Source organism: Rhea pennata, chromosome 3 (genome assembly GCF_028389875.1).
Source record: "Rhea pennata isolate bPtePen1 chromosome 3, bPtePen1.pri, whole genome shotgun sequence".
Lineage (NCBI taxonomy): Eukaryota > Metazoa > Chordata > Aves > Rheiformes > Rheidae > Rhea > Rhea pennata.
The window spans coordinates 129318016-129330629 of NC_084665.1; the positions used below are offsets into that span (position 1 = coordinate 129318016).

The window sequence follows — 12614 nt, forward strand, 5'->3', positions numbered from 1 at the left end:
TAGGATTTTTTAAGGGTGCCAACTGAGTTGTTCTAGTGCCTCTGGAGTAACTCAGTAGTGATTGCCTCAGTAATTAATGAGAATATTTACAAACTGTGAAGGAGACAAACATCTGGTTGGAAGGAAAGGTTAGGAAACAGAAGCACTACACTGACAAAATGCAATCCAGAGAAAACTAAATTGTAGTGGAAATCAAAAACTGAATCCAGAACAAGATTACTGAACAGATAATAAAAAGAAATGCGTCCAAGACAGTGGTAGCAAAGGCAAACTTAAAGGATGAATCTTTACAAACAGCCTGTTTTTATCAGAAAAACATCATTTACAGATTGTGATGGAAGAGGAGAAGGCTATTTCCTCAATGAAGAACTTCAGAGAACAAGTAATGGGATTTTCATTGTCGTCATATCTAGAATCACAGAACAGATGAGGTTGGAAGTCACCTCTGGAGCTCATCTAGTCCAATGCCCTTGCTCAAAGCAGGGTCAATTACAGCAAGTTGCTCAGGGCCATGTCCAGTCAGGTTCTCAGTATCTCCAAGAATGGAAACTCTACAACCTCTCTGAGCAACCCGTTCCAGTGCTTGACCACTCTCAGAGTAAGTAAGTGCTTTCTTGTGTTTAAATTGAATTTCTTATATTGCAGTTTGCATTCATTGCCTCTTCTCTGTTCACTAGCTACCACTGAGAAGAATCTGGCTAGGTCTAGGTCTCCCATCAGGTATACAGAGTGATAAGACTCCTCCACCCCCACCCCCAGCCTTCTCTTCTCCAGGTTGAAGAATCTCAGTTCTCTCAGCCTCTTCTCTTATCACAGATGCTCCAGTCCCTTCATCTCCACGACCCTTCATTGGACTTCTTCCAGTAAACTTGTGTATCTCATGTACTAGGAAACTGGAAGTGGATACAGTACTTCAGATGTGGCCTCAGCAAGGCAGAACAGAGGAAAAGGAGCATCCTCATATTGCAGGGCTATGCTGTGCTGGCAACATTCTCCCAATGCAGCCCAGGATGCTGATGGCCTTCTTTGCTGCAAGAGCACATTGAGGGCTCATGTTTAACTTGTTGTGCACTAGGACTCCCAGGTCCTTATCTGTAGAGCTGCTCTCGCACAGGTCAGCCCTCAGCCTGCACTGAGGCAAGAGGTTATTCCCTGCTAGGTACAGGACTTTGCACTTCCCTTCATTGAACTTGAAAAGGTTCATGAGGATAGACATGCAAAATTATTTTTAAGCCCTCAAATTCTCATGTAGACTGCACTGGGAGAACCATTTTATAAATACATCTCTCTACAAACCTGCCAACTTGTTCTGAAAAAAACAGTTCAACATCTGTAGCAAAACACCTGTAGTAAAATAATTGTATAACATTAGAAAGTTAGCTTTACCTTCAGCAGGCCTGTTATTTATCAAGAGCTGTCCTTTAAGATTTGCCTCAAAATTCCCACTAGCTGGAATGTTGTGCTTCCTCTCTCCTAGGATACCAAGTCTTCATAGTTTGCTCATCACAGAATGTGACAAAATCATCACATGACATTCATTATCAAAGACTGTTTAAATCCAACTGCTTCAGTTTCTTTTCCTCAGCCTCAGAGATGTAATGACACACAGAACCTGGCTTTGATACAGAAAGGCAGGCAGAAGTAGGAATATACAGCCAAAAGCCTTGAGTAATTTCTCCTGTTAAATAATGTTTCTTCGATAAACTGAATGTACCTTTTTGGTGAGAACTGTCCAGTTGTTGCCACTATTGATAAGGTGTGTTCAATGAAATACTGACTGAGCTCTAATGATTTGTCTAAGATAGTACATTAGTACAGATTAATAAAATGTCCACTGGATTCCTGTCATTTTCTGGATTTTCACTCTTGAATCATGACTTACGACATCCACAGAAACATGCTCCCTTATCAATTTACTTGGCTAATCTAGTTGTCCATATTAAGATGGAAGAACTACACTCAGTGCACTTCATTAGTATTGACTAGGTCTCCATAAACAAAGGGAACTCAGCTTGAGTATAAATACTTATGTAGGACATCTTAGGCAAGACAAATCCCTCTTCTAGTTTCACGTCTGATGAAAAGAAACTGCTTACTTCATGAAGAGTGGCTACGCTCTCATCCAGGCTAAAAACAAAGCAGAACAAGTCTTAAGGAAGTACATGAAACCTGTCAAGAATCCCTGGTCAAGGCATCATGAAATTATTAACACCTGCACAAAAGGAAGTGAGGGTGAGACTACAACAGCACTAACACGTAATGTTTTCTTCAGTCTAGCTTGACCTTAACAAGACTTCAAGTTAATAAGAGAACAAGGCATTTCTCATCCAAAGACACAGTGAAACTATAAAGTTTAACAAGGGCTCCTAACTACAGCACATTTTCCAGAGTACCCAAAGGATAAGAAAGTACACCTCTATTTCACTTTGATCAATGAAAACCTGACACCAATGGGGTAGGAGAAAGAAGCACATTCTAGCCACCTACAAAGTTTGCTGGCATTCAACAACATAGTACAATGCACACTTGAACACCCGACATCTGCAGAAAACATAAAATATTCATCAGAAAGGAAATGTAAAAAATAACATGCTGATAGACTTCAGTTTTTAGGAAGCTATAGAGTTGGCCCCCAAGACCACCATTCATTCTTGTCTATGGCTCAAAAATGAATCCTCTCTGATACAGACTGAGGTATTCATACCACTTAAGACCTACTGAGAATATTTTCTCATTGGCATATGAATTAAATGGATCATCTTGCTCCAAGAGGTGACTTTCCCATTAAATAGTCTTTGTAACAGCATGTGTTGCTGCTCATTTAAACTAACATAGCTTCTATTAATGTGATTTATGGCATCCCAGAGAGTGTATGGTACCTTTCTGGTATTATTCAGTAATTACATTCAAAAGAGTATTCATAATCCACATAGTCTAGTGTTATTCCTGGGGCAAATTCGGGGCAAAAAAAAGTAGAGACTTTTGGATGAAACTGAACAGAAAATAATCTGTCCACATGTTTTTCTTTTCCTTTTTTTTTTTTTCTTCCCCCCCCCCCCCCATGACTGGAAAGAGATCTATGTTAAAGTGGTGTCTTTTCCAGCACGGTTGTAGGTGTGAATCTTTCTTTCCTAATCTTTTTCCCAGAGTAAATTCATATTAGATTAAAGATGAGAATCGGAAAAGTCTGCTGTTACAATTTCCTCCAGCAAAGGTGGAAATGCTTCACCTTTCTCTAGTTCTAGAAACTGATAGCTTGTATCAGATAGCAACAAGACAGAGATTCATCAACTAGAGACACCTTCAGCAGCATCCTCTATAAACAGAGCTCCAATATCTAGGTGCACATCAGAGTTGTTCTCCACACTGGCTGTTGGAGACTATTTTACAGCAGGATGTGCGATCTGTCACTAAAATATTGCACATTGCTAGAAATAAAGTTGCTGGCTGTAGCTTAAAAGTCAAAAAGTCTGAGTGTAGCAAATTCAGTAACTGTCCAAATCAATGTAGGAATGTTGAGCCATATTAGTAACTGAAACATTTTGTTAAAAATCCAGAATTTTGATATTTATCTTAGAAGCTAATGCTTCAGATTTCAACTCCAAGAGCAGTAATAAAAATAAATTAAAAAAAAGATGTCAATTCCTATCCCAACTAATGCTGAAGTAGCTATCATGCCAGTCCTGGACCAGAGTAGTTCCATGGACAGCTCTGATGACCAGCTGGAATTAGAAAAATACGATAGAATTTCTGATACAGAAATAATAGCTGTTATTAGATATTGGGCTACTACCATAAGTAAAGACTAGAGTCTTTGTGGCCAACTCATTCCTCGAAATCATACAACTGGCCTGTAAAACTGAGAGAAGTCTGACTGAAGGTGTTAGTCCAACATAACACATTTAGCAAATAAGAGATGACCTTATTTTAAAGCAGAACTGTTTTCTGTTTTTTTTGTTTGTTTTGTTTTTTTTTTTTTTATGTTTTTGCATATTTTCTGGAAAAGTTTTCACCTGATAGGCATTCATGCAACCTCCTATATTAAAAATATGCTCCCAATAACTACCACAAAGGCAGCACTGAGTCTGTACAAGTACTTTTATTGAAGCGTCAAATAGTTGTGGAAAGCGCTAAATTGTTAACAGAGTCAAGAAATTTAATATCAAATCAGCATCCTACAGTGTTGCAAATAAAATCTGCATGTTGCATTGCCTTACAACACTGCTAGCCTTAAAACATTCAGCCTCATTTACTGCATAATTTCCTGTTTTCAAAAGCCTACACCGATTTTCACAAAACAAAGGAAACAATTATCTATTCCACTGGATCTGTTTCTTAGGTCTACAGAACCTTGTCTTTATAATGAATAAGTTTTAAAACTGATTTTTCTTAAATCTTCATTTCCTAACATTGTTTTTGTTGGTTCTGCACTGACTTTAAATTGCTATTTAATTTCTCACAAGTCATCACTTTTCTTAATTTTTCCCAGATGCATCTTTCTCTCCCAACACCCTACGTTTATCCTTTTGACCCATAGTGACAGGTAATTCACACATTTCTAGCTTGCTTCTTCTTTGGCAGACACACCTGTAACCAAATCTGTGCCCTCTCTCAACATTTATTTTCCTACCACATTTCCCAGTAATTCCAAGCCTCTTCCTTCTGCCATCTCCATCCTTTAACCTTGTCATTTTTTACCTTCCCATAGTCAGGCCCCCAGTACCAACCTCCTTAACTTCTTTTACTGTATGGGCATAATTTAAAGCAGCAACACTTTCTGGGTATTTGTGCTTTTGTGTATTTTCTAGAAAGTTTTCACCTGAAAAGTGACAGGTATTCCTGTAACCTCCTATAAGCATTCATTTCAAAAAAACTTATACTTTAGACACAAAATTAGAACATTCACAATTTTACAAAGTAACTTTACATTAATCTAGCCAAAGCCACAGAAGTGGCCACTGTTGGCACAAGCTTCACGTCCTCAGCAGACCCACCTGCTATACCTGCTACGGTTTGCCACACACCTCTATACATCACCTACAGTGAGTTCTCATAAGCACTTTTAAGCAGACAGAGGAACTGCTGCGTTACTCTAGAGCAAAAAATGATAGATACATAAAACATGCAACAGCATAAAAATTTCAGGGGAAAAAAAAAGTGCAGTAAACTGGAGGAGGAGAACAGTTGCAAGGATTATTAATGGCACCATAATTCAGTATGCAGCTAGAGAGGCAGCCGTAGAAGAGGCTGATAAGAATAACTAGTTCTAATGCCACAAATGTTAAAAGTTATCCTATCATGGTACCTGAATGCTAAAATCTATGTATAACAGATTTCTTTGGAGAACATCCTTCGAGATGTTAAATCTGGGGACTGGTTGACAGAACGCATCAACAGGGGGGAATCTCTTGCTGCTTGGCAGAAAGTTTCAGATGTTGGCTGTTAGAAAAGGGCACTTATGCAACAGCTCCCACTGAAGATGGCTCGGATTAGGATCTGCATATTACAGAGCAGCCGTATTCCACAATGAGAGCAACAGAAGCTCTCAGAGAATAAAGGAATGCACACGCTGATCTATAAGGATAATATTATTCTGGATATCTAGTAATTACCTCTAGGTACTTTCAAGTAGAAGAAAGATCGGACTACTGCCTTATCTCCAGAGATCTCCATCATTTCACTTGTGCCCAAACATTGTGTTTAAACATTTTATCTTCGCCTTCCAATTCTATGCTGATGCATAACTTACATTATCACTCTACTGCCTTTATGCTTACCTTATTTATTCTACCATATGTGCTTTTATTGAAGTATAAGTCTGTAAGAAAATAAAGGAAGAGAAAGAAAGCAAAAAGTAGCTGCTGCCCTTTTATTAGTAAAGCCTGTCACATAGTGAGAGGAAAGAGACTGCAGTACTATAGTGCACCTACTACTGTAACTAAATCAACCTTCTTCCTTCTTTAATAAATTTTCCCATAAGATCTGTCTCCATGAAACGATTCCCCTGTTATAAAAAACACTTTCCAACAAGGCTCACAATTGCTACTAAATGTTGGCAAAAATATAGAGCAACAGGGAAGTTCACTATCAGAAGCTGTAATACAGACCAAAGGGCCACTGAGCATCAGAACTCCCAATTTTGAGTATTGCACACGTGCAGATTAAATTCACAATCAGATACGCTTTTCAAGAGGATCAAGAGAGACATGAAAACAAATGCCAAAAAAAGAGTTTATCAAAATCACAGCAATACTTAAACATATCACAGGTACGAATGGCACAGAACAGAGAATGGAATATAAATCTGAAAAACTTAGCTAGAGATAGACTGCTCTAGTTTCAAAGCAGTGTCTGTAAACAGCTAGGCAAGAACCAGTGCCTAGATTTTATCTACCTGTGAGTTAAAAAGAAGTTTATACTGCTTGAGATGTCTATAAATTCATTAAACTGAAAAAGAGGTGACAACTAGTCACTGGTAGGGCTAAGGATTTTAAAGTATGATAACATGATTTTAGTCTGTGGGGAAAGAAACAGAAGTTTAGTTTATAGGTTAAAAAAAGAAGTTTTTCTTTTCTAGAAATCATGTAGAAACACACACAGATACCACGTGCAACTGTACAATAAAAAGTTACCTATTCACTAAAAATAACAAACATTTTTTATAAACCTGTAAAGGAGAGCATTTTTTTGCAGGAAAATGTTCCATTTCCCTGAGTTCCATAAAGCCTTCTTTAGTCAGATTTCTCTTTCCCCAGAAGTTTCTCAAAGCCTCAAAAGAACTAACATTTTTTGCAACATTAAAACAAAATCAGATTCTAATAGCTTATCATGTATTGCCTTTATGCCACCCTTAATCTTCACTTTATCAGCACTTACTGCTCCCTAAATACTTTTAATAGGCAGTATAATGAGAAATTTCTTGCTAAGAAAAGATCTTAAAGTGAAGGAGCTCAGCATTTACCTCCCATATGGAAAAATACTGAAGTGAGTGGTGTACTCAAATGCTGCTCAAGATGGACATTTGGATAGGTACCAAAATCTTTGGACATTAACACTTGAAAGTGAATATTGAAGTATAGCTCAAGTGAAAGTTTTTTGAAAGTTGCAGAATAAACATGTACATTTAAAGAGTATCTTTTTTTCCTGACGTTTCTCTTTTCATCTTTCACTACAAGTGACATTACAACTCTAACATAAAAATAAATATTATTAACTAATCTTGCTCTGCACTATTGCTGATGATTTCATACACATTCAATCTTCCGTCTAGGCACAGAGCACCCGCCACTCCAGCTAAACACTCTGGGACGGATACTGTTACAGCAGGAACAATGAAGGCATTAAGTGCTTAGTTACATGGAAGTATGCTGTCTTTTCTCATAAGTTGAGCAGAAACTTTGTTCTGACCACATGTTTCAAACAACAAAATATTCCATTTACCATTTTCAACATGGGCAAGTCTGTGCATGAGAGGCAGCCACACAAGGCACTGAGGAGGTGGGTCAGCCATCAGTGTGTCTAAAAACATGTTTAACATGATCTTTTTCTGCAAAGAAAAAAGAAATAGAACTTAATTATAAGAAAAGTCTCAATTTTATATAACAAAAACTATCTCAGTCTTAAAGTCTCTCTATGATTCAGTTTCTGTATACCAATAATATATCATATGCTATAAAGAATAGACAAAAAAAATCCTAACTTCTTTCCTCAGGGAGTTTCAATCTATATTAGGCAAACAGTAATGCTACAGAGAAGGTGTTACCATAGACATAGTATAATCATAAAAAAAAAAAAAAAGAAAAGAAAATTCCAAAAAATTGAGGACTAGTCAGTCAGTAATTCCTGAATTCCAGTTAAATATTCCTATTTTGAAGATGGATACAATAAATGAGAGAGGAGTTTATTTAACAATGCAAAACATAGTATTTCAAACATACAGACAGTATGAAAAAGTGGACATACAAATAAAAAAGAGCAATGACAACTAATATTCACTATTAGTTAAACAGTAAATTAACTTTTTTAAAGGCAAAATGAGAAAATCAGGCAAGGGGAGAACTTGATTAATATTTTTAAAAGCAGGCAATAAAAACGAAATTGAAATGAAATCATTAGGGGAAGGAAGTCAGCAACAGGGCATTTTAAGAGTAACATTTTCTAATGTTTCAAATTCAGATGAGCATGAAAGTTTCTGCCGCAAATATAAACAGATGGGGATAACTGGTAAGAAAAATAGCTAAAAATGTTACAGATACAAAGAAACAATGTTTTGTCTTTTTCATACAATCAGCTGGATAACTAGGTATTTCTCATAGACAAAAAAACAGCTAACCAGATAGCACTTTTTTTCTCACCTTTGCATATGATAAGGGAAACAGAACTAGAGGAAAAGCCAGTCTGGTTTTCTAGCAGCTGTGAAATTAACTGTGGCTTTCACTGGCAATTGTCATGCCACAAATTAAGTACTTTTTTGGTAAGGAGAAAGCTTATATTTGAAGCATCAATATTTTTGTGATTAGTAGCAAATGCCTCTATACTCTATATCTATTGCCTCTGCAACTAGCTATCCTGAAGAAAAAACACAGTATTATGATTATCACTAAGTAAATTTTTTTTAAATGCTTAGTCTTACTACTTTTATCTTCTGTAAAGTGTCCTTGTTCCAGTCCCCCTGCTTAATATATTAAAACCTTTTTCTGAATAGTTAAGTTACCTACTGCTGGTACAAGAGAATCCAAGAATCTCCTTTGCCAGATATGAAATCAGACACAGCACTTGGAAAAGAATGAATGTCTCAGTATTGCCCGCTAACCCTAGCCTTCCTTCCTCCTCAAATCAAAGTCATCTTTGGGGCTATTAATAACACTATACAATCAACCTGTGTTCTCCTCCCTTTGGAGGTGAAAAAAATCCAAAAATCTTTCAGCAAATTCACCTTTCAGTAAGGCTATGAAGCACTCTAAACATGCTGGAACGAACCTTCTGATAGGGAGGCAATCACACCTTTTAACTGTGAATTAACTGATTGCTGTATGAATTCCCAAGACCTCATAGGCTTCTTCACGTAACAAGGAACTGTTGTGCTGCTGATACTGAATGGTATCGTCATCTACAACTGGTGTGTAGACAGTATATTTCAAATCTTAACATAATTAAAAACGTTGGACAACCTCCTCCAAGATTTCTCATTTTGACTTAACTTTCCCCTCTCACACACAACAGCATACAAAGATTTTCTACCTGTAATCCTTGTCAGAGCTAAGCAGGACATGCTGCAATAACTCTGCCACTGGGAATACTTCATTTTTGATACACTATTCAGAAAAAAAGTGTGAAAAATTTAGTTTTTGGTTTAGATGACAGGAGAAGTTCCTACCTTGGGTTATTCCAGAAAAATAAATACTGCTCACAGATAGACATGTTTTCCAGAGAAAAGACTCGGGATCTGTTAGTGACCTCTAAGGGGCACAGCCGCAGAAGAACTTAAACCTATCCAGAGAGCTTCCTCCTGCTATAGACAAGGATGCTCCTCAAAGAAAAAATGACTCCTTTAAGCAGTGAGAACCATGAAACTTTGAGTTGTCAATGACTGTGTGTAGCATGACTTCCACGTAGGTGACAAGAACAATACAGGCTTTGCATATTTTCTCCAATACAAATAGGACATCTTGAAATCAACCGAATAAATAGAATCATGCAGCATTCTCAGTGCGGCATTCTGTCTCCATGGGCACTAATGTGCAATTTGACCTCTACAAATGCCAAGCTCCTTGGGTTCCCAAGTTTCTAAAGAGAACTTCTCAGTCCAGTACAAAAACTGCTATTAAACTGCTCTGTAAAGCACCTATAACGTGGACATGCCTCTGCAATGGCAGGACAGGCTGTGCCGTAAATAAAGATAAATTCTGACTAAGGTAAGGAATGTCATGATGACATGATATGACACTTCTATGACAGACAGACCGTAGCCAAGTGAACAGAAGTTTTAGGCAAAATATGACAGGACTTCTTGTATCTGTGAAAGCAGCCACTTGACTTAGAATACCAAAGTATGACAGGAAGCTCTTTATACATCTGGAAACCACCACAAAGAATGTAGCTCCCACCAAAACCGTTCCAATGAACTCTATTTTGCACGGGCAGCAAGTCTGAATAATTCCACCTGAGACTCAAGAAATCAAACAGAATTGTGCATACATGAGCATACATATAATAACTGGTCCATCTGCCATACAAACACATACAATCTTGGCCTGTCACTTGACAATACAGATTGCAATAAATCATTAGCATACTGCACCTCATAGAAGTAGCTCCTGGAATCAGACCTCCATGAAGACTCATGAACCACTACTCACTTCTTCTCTCATGGTAACTTAAATAGCACCAAGGAACATTCCTGCCACTGGAACATAATCATGTATGCTTTTATAGTATTACATTTGTCACTGGATTAACCAGTCAGTTCCTCAAATGATTCTGGCATCAAGATCAGGAGTTAACATAGACAAGGAATGATTCTTAATAAACAATTTGGATTTAACCACCCTATTTCAGGGACTAAGAAAATTTAGTAGTATAGATGTGGCTACAAGCACTTCAGTTGACCTTCAGACCATAGAACAGCTTTTGGCACTGTTTAGTTAACTGGTATAGATGTAGCACACGTCAGTCATAAATGCTAAAGTATGAAATCCAGTGGCTTTACCAATGCCATCTGGAAAGAATTTGGGCAAAATGATGGTCTTTTACAGGAGAATATCAGAGAAGCACTGATGGGAAGCTTATTTTCAAAACTAGGAGGCATAAGAAAATGAAATTGGGAGGCATAAGAATCACAGAATCAAAGAATCACAGAATGGTTGAGGTTGCAAGGAACCTCTGGAGATCATCTAGTCCAACCTCCCTCCTCAAGAAGTGGCACCTAGAGGACATTGCACAGGATCACGTCCAGGTGGGTTTTGAATATCTCCAGAGAAGGAGACTCCACAACCTCTCTGGGGAACTGCTTCCAGGGTTCTGTCACTCTCACAGTCAAAACATTTTTCCTTATATTCAGGCGGAACTTCCTGTGGTTCAATTTCTGCCCATTGCCTCTTGTCCTGTCACTAGGCACCACTAGAAAGAGTACAGCCCCATCATCTCTACAACCTCCCTTAAGGTACTTATACAAATTGCTAAGATCCCTTCTCTGTCTTCTCTTCCCCAGGCTGAACAGGCCCAGCTCTCACAGCCGTTCCTCATAAGAGAGATGCTCCAGCCCTCTAAGCATCTTCATAGCCCTATGCTGGACTCTCTCCAGTAGCTCCATGTCTCTCTTGCACTGGGGAGCCCAGAACTGGACACAGGACTCGAGATGAGGCCTCCCCAGGGATGAGGAGAGGGGCAGGATCACCTCCTTTGACCTGCTGGCAACAGTCTTCCTAATGCACCCCAGGAGACCATTGGCCTTCTTGGTCACAACAGCACATTGCTGGCTCATGCTCAGTTTGTTGTCCACCAGCACTCCCAGGTCATTCTCTGCAGAGCTGCTCTCCACAAGGTCAGCCCCCAGCCTGTACTGGTGCATGAGGTTATTCCTCCCCCAGACAGTACTCTGCACTGTTGAACTTCAGGAGATTCCTCTCTGCCCAACTCTCCAGCCTGTCCAGGTCTTTCTGAATGGCAGTGTGGCCCTCTGATGCATCAGCCACTCCTCCAACTTTGGGATCATCAGCAAACCTGCTGAGGAAGCACTTTGTCCCTTCATCCAGGTCATTGAGAAGTAAGTTTAACAGGACTGGACCCAGTACTGACCCCTGGTGGACACTGCTAGCTACAGGCCTCCAACTAGACTGTGCCACTGATGGCAACCGTCTGAACTCTGCCTTTCAGCCAGTTCTCAAGCCACTTCACTGCCCACCAACCTAACTCAGACTCCCTCAGCTTATCTAGCAGGATGTTATGGGAGACAGTGTCAAAAGCCTTGCTGAAGTCAAGGGACACAACGTCCACTGCTCTCCCCTCATCTACCCAGCCAATCAGACCATCACAGGTGGCTATCAGGTTGGCTAAGCATCATTTCCCCTTCATGAATCCATGCTGACTTCTCCTGATCATCTTCTTTTGCTCCACTTGCTTAGAGATGACATCCAGCACAAGCTGTTCTGTCACTTTTCCAGAGATGAAGGTGAGGCTGACAGGCCTGTAGTTTCCTGGGTCCTCCTTCTTGCCCTTCTTGAAGACGGGAGTGACACTGGCTTTCTTCCAGTCCTCAGGCACCTCACCAGTTCTCCATAACCTTTCCAAGATGATGGAGAGTGGCCTGGCAACAACATCCACCAGCTCCCTTACTACCCACAGGTGCATTCCTTCAGGGCCCATGGATTTGTGGGTGTCAGGTTTGCCTAAATGATTTCTAATCCAATCTTCCATGACCAATGGAAAGTCTTCCTTTCTCCAGACTTTCTCCCTGCTCTGCAGGCTCTGGGATTCCTGAGGGCTGCCCTTAGTAGTCAAGACTGAAGCAAGGAAGGCATTCAACAACTCTTCCTTCTCTGTATCCTTCATCACCAGAGCACCCACTCCATTCAGTAGCGGACCCACATTTTCCCTAGTCTTCCTCTTGCTACTGA

At 39.3% G+C, this 12614-nt stretch overlaps 1 protein-coding gene across 5 annotated transcripts in view; it reads right to left on the reverse strand.

Annotated features, from left to right (window-relative positions):
• Positions 1 to 12614, reverse strand: part of DTNB (dystrobrevin beta) — a 219126-nt gene that overhangs the window by 167991 nt on the left and 38521 nt on the right. For all 5 annotated transcript variants that reach the window (XM_062573367.1, XM_062573366.1, XM_062573364.1 and 2 more), the window contains exon 8: positions 7441 to 7546. In XM_062573367.1, the coding sequence (XP_062429351.1) occupies positions 7441 to 7546 (106 nt within the window). The remainder of the gene's footprint in view (positions 1 to 7440; positions 7547 to 12614) is intronic.